Source organism: Frankliniella occidentalis, unplaced genomic scaffold (assembly GCF_000697945.3).
Source record: "Frankliniella occidentalis isolate FOCC.00 unplaced genomic scaffold, Focc_3.1 Scaffold251, whole genome shotgun sequence".
NCBI classification, from domain to species: Eukaryota; Metazoa; Arthropoda; class Insecta; order Thysanoptera; family Thripidae; genus Frankliniella; species Frankliniella occidentalis.
Window position 1 is genome coordinate 515,762 of NW_026267377.1, and position 14,275 is coordinate 530,036.

The following is a 14,275-nucleotide window of genomic DNA, read 5'->3' on the forward strand; positions in this document are numbered from 1 at the left end:
GTGTCACTGACGCCACGCGCCACGCCCACTTATCAGTGTCCGAAAACCAAACCAGATGTACATGTCGGTACTTCGGCATTTTCGTCTCTGATTTTCACGGCATCTTTCTGTTTCCCCTTTTACACTACTCTCTCACTAAATTCGTTACGGCATATCGCAGAGGGTAGACACTGTAAACCTCCCCACATTATCCATTTACTAAAAACATTTATAACGTAACAACACTAAAAAAAAAAATTCGGCATTGTTGCACACTAGGTCAGCCACCAGCTACTGTATCGCTCTGACCCCACTACGCTAGGGGAGGGAGGGGACCTGTGACTGGGTCATCTTTGGCTTAAAATTGCCCAGTAAATGTTTTCCTGATCTTTGCCCGCCATAATTGGCAAATTTAACTTTATTGTGGATGCAAAAAACACAGTTTGAACAATTGGGCACAAATAGAGAACATACGGAAGCGCTACTTTCTTCCGCGCTACCCGTTCGCTGGACGGTTCGGTTCGGTCTTTTTATAGAGCAATCCGCCGTGAGCCCCTTCGGCCTTACGCGTAGTGCATCACCGCCATGTTCAGAGGGCTCTGGTAGCAGAAGGGACCGTTTCACCTGTAAAGTGGAGGGTGTCAAATTTTGTTTGTTTCAAGTTGGACATTTTCATGTTGTCGGTTTTGTCCATGGTAAGAGCATCATTTATTTTGTCTCCTTTTGTGGTGTGTTTTAGGAAGTAACCTCTCGAATGACTTTCCATCAGCAACAGCCACCTTACGATACTTGAGACTAGCCTACTGACCGAGCTTTTTGCCCGATCGTAGACAACGTATTTCCAGCAATTGGAACATCTAGTAACGTGTCAGTCCTTACCTCTAGAACCCCTCATATTTGTTGCCGTCCTTGTTTACTCTTATTCAGAGCTGAGAAACATTCTGTGCCAGTACCGTAGCTGAGTTCGGGAACTGTTGATTGTGAATACTTGCTACTTAACACGTATTGCAGGACATCATTCCCTTTCTTTTCGATTCTTCACGGGTTTTGTTGCACGACATGTTGCACTCGTACGCTTTGTGTTTACATTATGCGTTTCTGTCATATTTTGAAACATTGGCGATGTGAAGTACATGCCTAGCGCTTTGCAGCATTAGAAGGTGGGTTGGGCAGATTACTTGGGGCAAATTTAATTTATTTTAAGGTCAGTTCACTTTCATTTTCTACTGTGACGTTTAATAAAACAACTTTTGGCCACATGGACTATGACCTCTGTAAAATTATTGTTTTGGTGTGCATGTTAAATAGCTCCTTAGGTTATCTATTCAAAAATTATCCCATTTTCCCCATTCTCTGTTTTTGAAGTCTTATACTGTTACCAATTATTAAATTCATCTTTTGCGCTTAGGAGGTGATATCCTCTTCACTTCTAATAATTACGAAAGCTCAAGTTTTACCAATCTGTGCTATATCCCACTCTTTTCTTCCCTCTCGTCTAGTTTTGGCCATCAGTTTATCGGGCAGTGGACTGAATGCATCTTGCATCATACATTTCAGGACCGCCAAACGCTTTAGCAAACATGACTTCATTCTACAACGGAGTTCCTCATGTAAGTAATCCTTTAAAAGTTTTGTTTATCTTATTTTTTATTTCATGGTCTTATAGTGTCATTGTAATATTGTTTAAAAGTGCAGTCCTTTTTGTAATGGGTCATTATTTTTCCAGTCTTCTAGTGTGAGTGAAATTTCTACTGCTCCACCATCACCTGTATCTTGTGGCACTGGAGCTCCTTCTGCTACTTCACCAGCAAATGCCTCCAGATATGGAGGAGTGGTCGTTCCTAATAGAGTTTTTGTGGGAGGTATAGCATCGAATACAACTGAGACTGAACTTCAAGAGTTGTTTTCACAGTTTGGTAATATTCAAGAAATAAAAATTATCTCTGATAGAGGTGGTGTATGCAAAGGTTATGGGTTTGTAACCTTTGAGACTGAGGAAGAGGCAAAAAAAGTACAACATCAGGTGCGAGACAGACTCAAATTTTATATTGTGTCCTGTATTTATTTTTATATAATCAAGTACATTTTATCTTTTATAATATCAGCCGGACTCTATTGTATTAAAAGAACGTAGGCTTAATATTGCTCCTGCTGTAATGAAACAGGTGAGTTGTCAATGGGAAAAGAAATACCTTTCTCTGGTGTTTAACATTTATTGTTCATTCATTTCTGTTTTTTCATTATCTTGTTTCATTTTATTGCAGCAACCATTTGCTCGATCCTACGATATTGCTCCTTCTCCTCTGCTATATCACAATGGTACAACAACATACACGTATCAAAACGGAATGGCATTCTTTGCTGCCCAGGCAACTCAACCTCAGTATGCCACAAGAGAGGCAGCTTTATATTCTGGTAAGTAATTTATACAGAAAACTTAAGTTTGAGAAATTGACATGCATTTGGTTGAACCTAATGAATTTTCTAACACGCATTTTAATTTTAGCACCATTTGGTGCTAACCAAACAACTCCAAACCCAACATATCCCCAAATTATGTATGCTCCATACACTCCTCCAATGCAATATCTGGCTGCAGGACAACAGTATCAGTACCCTATGCCTGTAAGTATTGCTTGATTTTAAGGAGTAATCTTCAATAAAAGATAATAAACAATTGTACATTTGCGCAATGGTCCCAGTAACTGTATGGTTGCAAGGTAGTTTGATTTGATTAAAATTTAATGGTGAAGAGTGTGGGTAAATTTGAGTTGTACGTGTTCAGAATAGTAGTGAAGGCCACATTCCACTTCAACAAGCACCTCCACAAACACCATCAGAGTATCCTCCTCTTCTGTTGCCGCCCCCACATCAGTTTATGCCTTATATGCTGGTGGATGGTGTGGCTGCTCAGTTCTGAGTTGGCAGCTGTGGTGGCAGGCAGCGCTGCTCCATCCTCAGCAGTCAGGTGGGCGCCTCCTTACGCTCACACTGCCAAGCTATCCTCAGTTTGTTTTAGTTCTTGCTTTGCTCTCTCTTCTAGCTTATTCCTTAATAGCTTAAAAATGGCAGCTTTATTTATATGAAGCATTTTCTCCATTTTTACCATGCACTCTTTGCAACATTTACTCTTCTTCTTTTTTTTTGCCCTGTAGTGATATTGGGAGTGTTCAAAAGTGGTCAATATTTGGTAAAGTAATATTAGCGCCTAGGCTTGATCATTGTACCACTTCTGTGATTCAGTTGTGGGATACAAATGTAAAGTTGGCATTATCTTCAATCATGTCAAAACTGTGTTCTATTTTGATATCTTTTAGTTTCATCACAGCTCGTTCTTTATCACATCTTTTATATCAATTGAACTTTGACACTGAGGTAGACATTTTAATTTACATCTGAAGTATAATTTTTAACTGACCATTTCGCAGTATGTCAGTGTTTCTGTATTTTGCAAAAATTATGAATACATTACTGCATGAGTGATGAAAACTGTAGTTTGGTATATCTTCTCTTATTTGAAAGTTTGCTATCTTTAGTAGTTCGGTATCTGTACTTAGAACTGTCATTTTGTGTTCAGAATTAAGTAGGCTTGAGCAAAACAACAGCTTATTTTTAATAAAATATTTTAAATACTATGCTATTGTACATTGAATCTCCATGTTCAGGTTTGATTCGATTTTCCTAGTAGACTCAGTTATGTTAACAATTTTTTGCTATGGTTTTATTTATAAAGAAGGACTTTGTTTTTTCCTTTCTTTACAGTTTGATTATTTTAAGGCAGTTGGACCAACCTCCCAGTACATTTATGCTCCACCAAGTGCACTTAATGGAGCTCTGAACAATGCCTTGAATGGCCTGGGGGGCTCTAGTCAGAGCCCTTCACCAGGCTATGGCCCACCATCTGCTTCAGGCCCACCTGGAGGTGAACTCTTCTACTCAAATGGCATAAGTCACCCCACTCCACTGCAGCTGCCTCACCAATCAATGTATCCCATGGAACAATCTCCTGCTCATTCAGAGGTAATATATATTTTCTCTATGTTACGGAGCTGTGTTAATGTTATTCTTAGTAACTATACATGTCACCCTTCCATAACGTGAATGTTCTCATAGGTCTGATCAGACTTAACCCAGGAAGTAAGGTAGTGCTGAGCTTAATACAGGGTGGTCGTTGTGCCCCTTCCCATAGCAAACGCGTATATTGATTTGCCCGCTTGCTCGAGCACGGGTGGGTTTGCCTATTGTCTGTAGCCATAGCACCTTATGACTCCATGCGAATAGGCAACCTGCCTGTACCCGTGCATATCGGCTAGTATACTCGTTAACTAGGACAGGGCACAGCATGGTTTTCTAGCATGCTGTATTCCCAAAGTTTTAGATTTTATGGATAAAGGTTTTAGTTCCCTTTTATCAAAGAAACAACATCTTCCAACATTTTTAAATATAAGTAGACATGAGGACATGAGGGGCTAAAGAGGCAAATGCCTGGAAGAAGCTGGGCAGGATATGACTCAACATTACCGTCTGTTCGACCATCTGCCAGACAGAGTTGGCATCCTGCCTTTCCGCCCATTTTTTTTCTATGAGGTTTTTTAACTCTTATTGAAGTTAATGAAAGAAGAATGCCTCAGTCTAGTTTCCCACGCTTCTTTTTATTTGAATAATGCCACCTGTACATTGTATTTACTGAGCTGTACAGTTCTTTCACTTTCAAGCATGTTTTCATGTCGAGGTCACGTTGGGAAAAAAAAGTGGATGTCAAAAAAAGGGTTGATCATAAACATAGATATTTGGATATCTCTGAAGATTGGGTTCGTAAAGGATCTATTACTGTCATTCAATTTGTTTAGGGCATCCAGGACTTTTAAAGTCAATAATTTCCTTCTTTATGGTCAGTTTTTGTAAAGGAATTGTGTGATGAGATCTCACTTTAACCGTTTAGGAATTGTTTTGTCACACACAACAAAAAATATCTTAGCATGGATATCAATCAAAGTTAAGCAATAAATTTGTCCATTATAAAATGGAAATCAGTATTTTGCCTCCATAGTGTCTCACCAGACTTCTGTGGTATTTTGTGAATTGCTTTCTTAAGTAGGTAGCAATTTCCTGCATTATTGTACGGTACATCTTGAATATCAGGTGTAGGATGTAGTTAAATGTAGCATGGAGAGTACACACCTACAAGATGGGCTCAATCTTGACAAATGGGTCCAGTGTTTGCAAACATCAATTACAACTTGCATTCCCTATATCTTTAGATGTGTATATCTGTTAGTCTTTAATGTTTAAAAATAGAATAATGCATGAGGATGTAACTATATCACATCAATTCTTGGCTTTGTGCCACATTTCAAGTCAGATTATTATGGGTTTTTAACTGTTATATTGTATCATGTCTATCTTTATTTTTATTTTGCATAAACTTGGGTCGTTTATGTGTGTACTTGCCACTGTGTAGTTGTTGCCTAGGTAGTTGTCACTGCATGGTTTTATATTCACAAATGCTTACTTCAGTAGACAAAAATGTAGGCACATCATAAAACTACAGTAACAAATTGTGTTGATGTCAGGATTGGAACCCTTCTGAGCAACGGCAAGCTTCTTACACCCCTGTGGTTTCCCTTCGTAAACTACACCAAGAGGGCAGTGTTGAAGAAATGGAGATCACGCGTACTCCATCCAAGAAGTCTTTTCCACCTGGGGGCCCACGTCCCCGTGCACGTCGTCCAGGCCGCCCTGCACCATCTCCGCCCCAGGGCTCAGGGCGAGGACGGGGCGCTCTAGGGGGCACTCTTGCTGGGCAGCGTTCTGCATCATCTCCCCACCTCCCTTCCACTCCCAACTCCTGTCTTCATCGCTCCACTTCTCTGTCCCCTTCCAACCAGGTAACTCCAGCCTACAGCAGCATTCGCCAGCCACCACTTCACCAACAGCACCATCACCAAAGCTTCAATCCACGCCGAGGAGGAGGCACTGCTATGCGTAACACTGGTCCAAGAACGTATATGGTAAGAATGCGTGCAAGTACTCACATATGTTCTCTTGTGATCTGTTTGTGTATTAATTTCAAAATTGACTTTATTTTTTTAGGGTAGTGCAAGGGGTAATCCCCATCACAATAATTCAAATTACACACCGAGCCAAATATTGGGTAGCGTCCCAACCAATGGGCAAAACTCTGTGTCCAAATCTACAAGTTCACCAAAGAATACTGGAGAATCGGTTAATGGAACAAAAACTGCCTTGTCAGCTGGAACCAGTCCACCTCCGAGTGTCAATCACGGCAGTGTTTTGCAGAAGCAGGAAAAAGTTTCAGGAGATCAAGGTGGTGCTGGAGATGCTTCTACTATCCGCCATGCTTTGCCACTATCCCCACCCAACACTCCATTACCTCAAGACACTGGTGCATCTATAACAACAGGGGGAAGTGATGGTGATAGTATGTGCCAAAAAATGAAGACTCTAGCTTTGTGAGTCTGTGGACTCTGTATGTACTTCAGATGTATGAGCTTTCCTTGGAAAAAAGGGCGCATTAGTTTGTGGCTCTATGTTCTCAGTACCTGCTCATGTTCATGAAGTGTCATTAAGAACCGTGGACTAGCTCGATTCCACCTTTGTACAAATTAGAATCAAGCTCCACCTGGAAGCTAGTCTTTTCATCTATTTCCAATTTACATAGCTTGAAGCAAACAAAGGTTTTTTTTTCTATATTTTTTTTATATTGATGGTGGCGTTTTAGTTTTAAGATTATATTACTAATAAGTACCCCTTTAGATTTAACATTACCTTACATTGTGCCATGAAAATTAGTGATCAGGCAACAGAACATTTGAGTGCTACAAACTTTTGTACTTCTGCTTGGAATTTTAATGTTCATACATATGAATGCTGTTTATAGAACTGTTAGAAAAGTAGTAGCTAGTCGAAACTTTGCCAAAAGGCATTCTATATGCATGTGAACAAAGCACTTTATATAAGTGCCTAAAAATATATGTGCAATATTTATTAATTAGAATGACTCATAAACAAATGTTAAGTAGTGGGTTAAGGAGATACCATTGTTCATGTGTTCAGGGTGAGTGATTTGTAGCAAGTAAATACTGCCCTACTTTTTATTCCATCTCGTACACCTGTGAGCATGAAAGAATGACTGTTATAGTGACTTACAAGCATTCTTGCTGTGAAGTTATTTATTTTCGGACTAGTATCTTTGAGACCTTATAGGTAATGGACTGTATAGAATTTCACGTGATGTGCATCACATCATTGTGCGACTGGTGTGAGTTGCTTGAAGTTCAAGCCATCTTAAACTTGTGACAAAGCATGAAGATATGAGTATTGTCTGCTGTTTTTGTTTCTAATTTATGGTCATTTCAATATTCCCATGTTACATGGATTATTTATTCTAGCATAAGTTACTTTAAGAAAATGTTGTTATTATGTACATTTTTGATTGCCTTTTTTAAAAGGCATGCGATGATGTACTTACTGTTGTGCAGTGTTGTCCTTTTAGACAGGGTGGTCCACCGAAGTAAGTCCTCTACGAACATTCTTAAAAGCCTGTGATTATCGATTCATTCCCCATATTTTCTGGAGGCTTAACAAGTTATTGGCAGTAAGTGGTCCCCTGGTCTGGTGCCCTAAGTTTTTATTGGAAAGACTGGGAGGCAAACACACATTGCTCATGACAGTACTGTTATCACAGATTAATGACTACTGCTAATTTTGAAAACTCATTCCAATTCATATGTATGACTTATCATGTGGTCTGATTTCTTCTGAAAAGTACTTTTAAAACCCCCTAAACCCATTTTCTCCAATTATTCCCATTTTGATGCAGGTCATATTCTGTGTTACATTTGATGAGCTTTGTGTGGAAATACAATTGCTCAAAATGATTATTGCCAAATACTTAATAGCTGCAGAACAGAGAAGTAGCTAGTCACATGAAACTGGTGAAATTCACCAGTTTCACTAGAGTATGACTGGGTGTTTGCTTTTTCTAGGAAACTTAAATCAGTTTCGTGAAGGTGCTGAGAAAGATGTGTGATATGATTCTAAAATTAGACATGATGAAACTTACTTGACATCTAGACCTATTCTCGGTTTGAATCATGTATTTTTTTATTGATTCCTGTAAATTTTATATTCATAAGTAATTTAGATGTCTCCCTTAGGCTGTGACAGTAACATCATGAAAATGGAAAAAAAACAACAAAAAAAACTCAAATATTTATGGATGATGTTATGATGTTGAAGTTAGTCAGTATCCAAGAAGTTTTATGACTGTTTCAAAGTGCCTTCAATCAAGATTTTATTTGTGATTCTTAGCTAATTTTAGACAAGAATTATTTGTTGATTATGTAAACATTTTATGAAGATGTAGTTGAGTCCCTCCAGAAACCTATCCACTCTGTTAGTGTCCACAGACTTTGATTTAATTTGCTCAAGCTGTTTTGTGTGGCATTCAGTCAGGGTGGAAGAAATCTTTTTACCTATTCCAATGGAGGAACCTGTACATTCATGGTTTTGAATATGTATGTTAAGACATATCATGCACTGAGTGAAAATGAAAAAGCAAACCAGAACCCTCTGGTTTTTTAAAGAAATAATAAGCAGGTGATTATGTATCATTTAATTGATGTGTAGTGGAATCCCAAGGATAGGATTTCTTTTGATGCTTGAGCCTGAAAAGAAAAGATCTCATTGTGATATGTACTTCACTGCCATTCTGGCTTATTGGAGGTTTTTTTTTTCTGATTTGTAAACTAATTGTGAGGAGCTAATGGGTGTATTTTGGGACAGAATGGGCATTGAACCTGTCCTGACCTCTGCACTGAGTATTGCTGGATTTTGTGAAAGGAAAGGGTAGATACAGATGAGGGTTGACACTTGTGTGACTTTGTACTTTCTTCCTTTGGCAATTAAGTTTTCAAATGAACTTCTGTAAAGTTATCAAATTTTCTGTGGAGTTTTTATCAGCCAGATATTTATCAGCTTTTGAAAAAACTTGTCTAATTACAGAGAGATACTTTTGAGAGAGAAGCATTATCAAAGAGAAAAAAAGTCATTCTAATGTGTCAAACCCCTTTACAAGGTTGTGTCTGTTTACCTTTGTTATGTAGCTCCAATGGCGTCAGAAGGTAGAAACAAAATTCTGGAGGTCATTAACTTTCTGTACATAACATAGTAACTTAGGATTTTAGGTCAACTAATAGTAACAAAAAGTTTAGTCAGGTTTAAAGAAAAATATAGTATACTGTAGAGGTTCTATACTTGAAAGAAGTACTTATGTTAGTTCCCATGAGAAACATTGAATTGCTTAAATGTTCTCTATGTAGAGAATGAAAGTATTGTATGTGTAAGGAAATGTAAATACAACTGACATGGAATGAAATTTGTTGTAATTGATTTGACCAATGCTTTGGGTAGATATGCAGGGACTATGGTACAGTTATGTTAGGAGACATTTGTAGACTAATTTGCCAAGAATTAAGTTATTTATACCAATATGGCACTTTAATTTGGAACTTCAGGGAAATCCAAGAACATACATACATTTGTACTAAGACACCTTTGACTTTCCTATGAGGCTAGTCTTGGGCTTTTCCACTAGATGATTTTTAGTTATATTTACAGGCCCACTTGCAAATTTTTTTCTGGGTGAACCCAACGGGTTAGTTCACTTCATACAGTTCTAATTCATCGCCATCTCGTCATTCACATAAAATTTTCACATGATACAGGTATTACAAAATAGAGCATACATTAGGAAAAATAAAAATTATAATTGTACCAAAGAGACACACAGTAAAAAAATTTAAAAAAACATATAAAATTTGAAAGACAAGTTGACACATCAAAAATACGAATGATAAAAGAACACAGCAGAAATGTGAAAAGTGTATTAAAATATGAAAACTTTTATCAAAAGTGTTGTTAACTAGCGAGTGCATCACATTTAATCTGATTCTTCACTGGAATGGAAAAGTACTGTGGATTCCGAGGCTGAAAGTTCTGTCCACTGGGATACACCCAATGTTTCTTGGCCCTGGTTGAAGATTCTTGGTGGGCTAGGAAGGGCAATATTCACAGCTTCGGATGTCTGCTTCTTTAGCTGATGAAACATATCATGGAGCCCCGCTTTTAGTTCCTAAAACACAGCACAATAAAGATGACTTATTATTTCCAACCTAGTATAGTTCTTATTGGCTATTCCTAGATTACTTACACTAGCACTTTTCTCCACTGAAATTTTGCCGTCAGATTCATCTTTTTCAGATTTTTCTTGAACAGGTGGCTCAACAGGGGTGGGTGAACTTTTGATAGTATCCTTTGAATTTTTTACAGCTCCATCCTTTGGCAAAGTCAACAATCCCTTTTGCCCATCTCGTTTTCCTGACTCATTGTCAGCCATGATGTCACTCATCAAGTGCCATGAGCTATAAAGGGACGAATTAACACTAGATGTTGGTGATGAACAGATAGGGCGGCTCCTGCTACCTTCTCCATCACCTAAATGGTTTCTGAACTCTTCCCTTCTTAGGAGTGCAGGTTCAAAAGTGCTATTAGCACTATCAATTGTATCATGCAATTGACTGAAAGCCTCTATTATATCACCAAAATTATTTGGAGAGCCCTTTCTTTGGGAGAGAGAGCGAATGTTGGATAACTGCTCTGCTACAAGTGTGTTTATATCCCTGATAACAAAAAATAATTCAAAGTTAACATAAATTAGTGCAAAAGGTTATTACTAGTGTTTATAGATGCAGACTTTGTGTTAAATCTACGGTTGTAAACTTACACTATTTCTTTTTTAAGCTTAGCAACTTCCAAATCCTTGTTTGACATAAAAATATTCATTTTGTCCTTGTAAAGCTGGCATAACTGAAGTTCTGTTTTCAAACGTTGGTTTTCTTGCAGAGTTTCCTCTAATTGCCTTTTTAAATTATTATTAGAATCCTGTATTTCACGCTGCTGGTTCAGTAATTTTTGTTTTAAATCTTTATGCTCCTGAAGTGTCAGTTCAGCTGCTTGTTGGACTCTAACCATTTCTTGTCTCAGATCAGCAGCATACATGGTTAACTGTTGATTTTTTCCCACAGCAGTTTCTAATTGTTGTGTCTTTATCTTCAAATCCCTTTAGAAACACACACAAAACAACAATAAAAAAAAAGAAAGACATTGACAAAATATGTAGTAATGAAAATACAAATGAAACATTTCAGACTTACTCTAACAACTGATTTTTTTGCAACCCAAGATTTTTACATGTTTCTTCCATCTGCCGGCATGTGTCCTCTAGTTGTTTGCATCCTTGTTCCAGCTGAGTCTGAACACTTTCAGCAGCATAATTAATTGAGGGGGATTGTTTGAACGAAGCTGACTGTTTGTCTTGGTGAACTAAAGGATTTAAACTTTGATTCTGCAACAAGATGAGAAAAAAGTAGAAAACAAAACAAAATACTTGGTGACAATTACAAATTTTTATACTGAGATAAATTGTTACCTCATGAAAACCAGTAATTTTTGTAATACGCGAAACTGTAGTCAACAGCCTATCAACAAGGTTTGGAGAGGCTTCATTGATTAAGTGACCTCGCTCCTGATGGTTAGGCTTGTTTCTTTCTTTGGAGGGGATCTGCTTGACTTCGCCTGGATCAGCAGAAATAGTTTTAGACCTTGGAGGAGCTACTTTAGCTGATGGAGCTGTTGGTGATGTTTGACACACGTCAAAAGACATAGTGCATAAGGTTTTTTCCATGTCTTCCACTATTCTTTGCATATTTTCATCACCTGTTCAAAACCAAAATTATTTCAAGTTTTACACTGAGAACATCATGAACTAAGAACATATCATATGGTAACTTCTTCATCAACCTCCCCACTCCACACCCACAAAAAAAAAAAAAAAGGAAACAAAGAGGGGAACCTTACAGTTTTTATGAACTTTGCCACGCAACTCTTTGACAAGAAAGTTCAAAGTGCGTAACGGATTGAATGAAGACAAGTAGTTTTCGCTCATATCTCCATTCTTTACACTACTTCCGAATCGGTAAGGAGATTTGTGAGTTGATCTTCCTTTCCCATGGGGGACGCTGGATGCCCAATTAGCCGATTCTTCACTAGATTGGTCTTCTTCACTGCTGGTATAGTGTAAAGTCAGACCTGCTTTGCCGTGGGCCACTTTGTTCCTAGAAGCACAAGGTACTTATTAAAAAATGCTAAACGGAAGTAGATAGACAACAAGTTATTATTGAATGTACCTATGCCGATGGCCAGCGGAGGAACTCTGATGCTGAAAAATATGGCCCCAAGAAGCATTCTTCTGAGTATTTTGAGAGGAGCAGTCTTTGTTGTTGGAGCTTTTGTTTCTACTGGCACTGTCTCTAGTCGGAATTTCATGGTTTGTTCGCCTGGCTTGAGCACTTCTTGATCTTTTCTTTGGTGATGTTGTTCTTACCACAACCTCAACAGTGGCATTTTTGTTTATTACTTCTTTACATATTATGTTTCTTTCGTTCACACTTAAACCTTTGCTGGAGGAATGTGATCTCCTTAGTTTCTGATTTTCACTTGAATGTTTTGTTAAACTTCTACTTATATGCGAAGTATTTGGCTGCCGGTAGGCTGATTTGACGTTTCTAGCAGCAGCAGTAGCAGCAGCGTTCTGGGACCGTCCAGTTTCTACGTTACTGTCATTCACCTTTATCACTCGGGACAGTTGCCTTTCACAATTCCCGATGTCTTTGTTAAGATCCTTAAGAGAATTCTGAATCCTGGCAACCTTCATTTTTTCAACGCATAGGACTGTCACGGACTCAATCAAGGTTAAGGTAAAAATAATTCACTTTAAATATTCGAATGTTTCTGCAGACTATTGTTGTGCCACTACATGCGACTAGCGGAGACAAAATCGGGTCTTTAAATAGCATTCCCGGCTCACAATAATGCATTTAAATTACTACACAAATACTATGAACTGATTATGGATTTATCTCTGTCGTTTGTGTTCGTTTTGCCGATCGTCTCTCCTCGAAATACTTTGTGTACTTTCCGGCTTTGCCAAGGGAAGTTTATTGTTGTGCGACGAGCAGTGGTCAGCCCTGGTGTGAGACCGTTCCGCCTCCTCGCTCGGCCACCAGAGAGCGCGAGTAGCGCCTCCCGCCATGCCATGGTGAGAGGGGCGGAGGGCGGTGCGGGAGGTTGTCGTAGTTGTGGAAGAGAGATGGTCAGAGCACGGGCGCGCTGGTGCAAAAGAGATAGAAAGCCTGTTACTCGATTCCGATTCCCTCCCCGATGACGTCCGCCGCGCAGGCGCACAGTCGGCCGAGGTTCAAAATAGCAGAAAGCCATGAAGAGTCTAAAAACGGCGGGAGTTGTGTTTCGGTCTTTGGCAAAGTAACTTCGAAAATTATTTGAACTTATAAAACGAGGAGGGGTGCAGACGCAAGTGCCTAAATTCCCGAAGTGTTTTTTTAAAAATCGGCAAACTTCTTTTCGAAAGTGAAAATTGTGTGTTGGAGTGCTTTTGAGTGAAAATGGCTCAACTCATCAGCGTGAAGCTCTCGCGGTACGACAACTCGCCATGGGGATTTCGCCTGCAAGGAGGAAAGGATTTTGGCACACCACTAATCATTCAAAAGGTAAGAGAGTGAGTGGCAGAGTGGCACGCACGACCCAGAATAATGTGTGAAGCATCTATGAGTTCGATTCGACCCGACACGGACTGTTTCAGTGGACAGACATTATTGTTCGAGTCGTGTTCTAAAGATTTTTGTAGTCGCGCTGCTCAACCAAGAGGGTCGAAGGGTACAGAATACTTTTCTCTAAACAGGGAGAAGGTGTTTTACTCCGCAAACATTTGGCTGCACGTTAAGTAGGCAGACGCGACAAACGCGCCATGTCGACCTCCTTACTAGTGGTTCAGCCTATGATACGTCTCACGCTGTACACATTTTTATGGTTGGGTACAAGAGGAGGCCCTGACGGTGGCGCGCCCAAACACTACTTCTGGAGGGTCGGGGCGCGACACGGCCGGGGCGCGCAGTGCTCGCGCGAGATTGCAGAATGGCTCTTTGACGACCACCGCTGTTCCGCGCTATTCGATAAGGGCGGGCTCTGCCCTGACCGTGTCGAGTCGAGGTCATCCCCCGCCGCCCCGCGGGACGGGCCGCCGACGGGGGTGGTTCCGACCGCGGGCGCGCATGTGTCAGGGGATCTTCGCGGGGGTGCCAAGCGGAAGGCGGGGAGGGGTGGTTGTGGAATGCGCCTTGCAGTTGCAGTGCGGGGG

At 39.7% G+C, this 14,275-nt stretch overlaps 3 protein-coding genes across 10 annotated transcripts in view; 2 read left to right on the forward strand and 1 right to left on the reverse strand.

The window, feature by feature from the left end:
* The first annotated feature begins 422 nt into the window (after nt 1-422).
* Nucleotides 423-9,379, forward strand: LOC113201687 (protein boule). Of its 5 annotated transcripts, none has more exons than XM_026415511.2 (9): nt 496-674; nt 1,537-1,589; nt 1,706-2,002; nt 2,085-2,144; nt 2,244-2,394; nt 2,486-2,604; nt 3,742-3,999; nt 5,553-5,990; nt 6,073-9,379. In XM_026415511.2, the coding sequence occupies exons 2-9, from the start codon at nt 1,560-1,562 to the stop codon at nt 6,454-6,456; spliced, it is 1,737 nt and encodes a 578-aa protein (XP_026271296.1). In that variant the 5' UTR covers nt 496-674; nt 1,537-1,559; the 3' UTR covers nt 6,457-9,379. The 5 variants fall into 5 exon arrangements, with proteins under 5 accessions (XP_052129111.1, XP_026271296.1, XP_052129110.1 ...); XM_052273150.1 differs by having other exon boundaries at nt 5,868-5,990; XM_052273148.1 differs by having other exon boundaries at nt 504-674; nt 1,479-1,589.
* A 95-nt stretch (nt 9,380-9,474) lies between these two features.
* Nucleotides 9,475-13,069, reverse strand: LOC113201686 (uncharacterized). Its single transcript, XM_026415510.2, has 7 exons — nt 12,249-13,069; nt 11,920-12,176; nt 11,492-11,778; nt 11,217-11,407; nt 10,787-11,122; nt 10,214-10,682; nt 9,475-10,135 (listed from the first exon to the last, which is right to left on the reverse strand). The coding sequence occupies exons 1-7, from the start codon at nt 12,773-12,775 to the stop codon at nt 9,944-9,946; spliced, it is 2,259 nt and encodes a 752-aa protein (XP_026271295.1). The 5' UTR covers nt 12,776-13,069; the 3' UTR covers nt 9,475-9,943.
* Nucleotides 13,070-13,249: 180 nt separating this feature from the next.
* Nucleotides 13,250-14,275, forward strand: part of LOC127750745 (PDZ and LIM domain protein Zasp-like) — a 10,199-nt gene continuing 9,173 nt past the window's right edge. Inside the window, exon 1 of one of the 4 annotated variants that reach the window (XM_052273154.1) lies at nt 13,250-13,628. In XM_052273154.1, the coding sequence (XP_052129114.1) occupies nt 13,524-13,628 (105 nt within the window). In that variant the 5' untranslated portion in view covers nt 13,250-13,523. The remainder of the gene's footprint in view (nt 13,629-14,275) is intronic. The other 3 variants (XM_052273152.1, XM_052273153.1, XM_052273156.1) reach the window with 3 other exon arrangements.

Excerpts from the sequence above, each read along its gene's own strand:
- LOC113201687 (XM_052273148.1), top strand. The coding sequence starts at position 1,512 with ATGCATCTTGCATCATACATTTCAGGACCGCCAAACGCTTTAGCAAAC. Across the intron at positions 2,003-2,084 it reads CAAAAAAAGTACAACATCAG|CCGGACTCTATTGTATTAAA; the intron begins GTGCGAGACAGA and ends TTATAATATCAG. Across the intron at positions 2,605-3,741 it reads AGTATCAGTACCCTATGCCT|TTTGATTATTTTAAGGCAGT; the intron begins GTAAGTATTGCT and ends CTTTCTTTACAG.
- LOC113201686 (XM_026415510.2), bottom strand. The coding sequence starts at position 12,775 with ATGAAGGTTGCCAGGATTCAGAATTCTCTTAAGGATCTTAACAAAGAC. Across the intron at positions 11,408-11,491 it reads AAATTACTGGTTTTCATGAG|AATCAAAGTTTAAATCCTTT; the intron begins GTAACAATTTAT and ends ATCTTGTTGCAG. Across the intron at positions 10,136-10,213 it reads CAGTGGAGAAAAGTGCTAGT|GAACTAAAAGCGGGGCTCCA; the intron begins GTAAGTAATCTA and ends GCTGTGTTTTAG.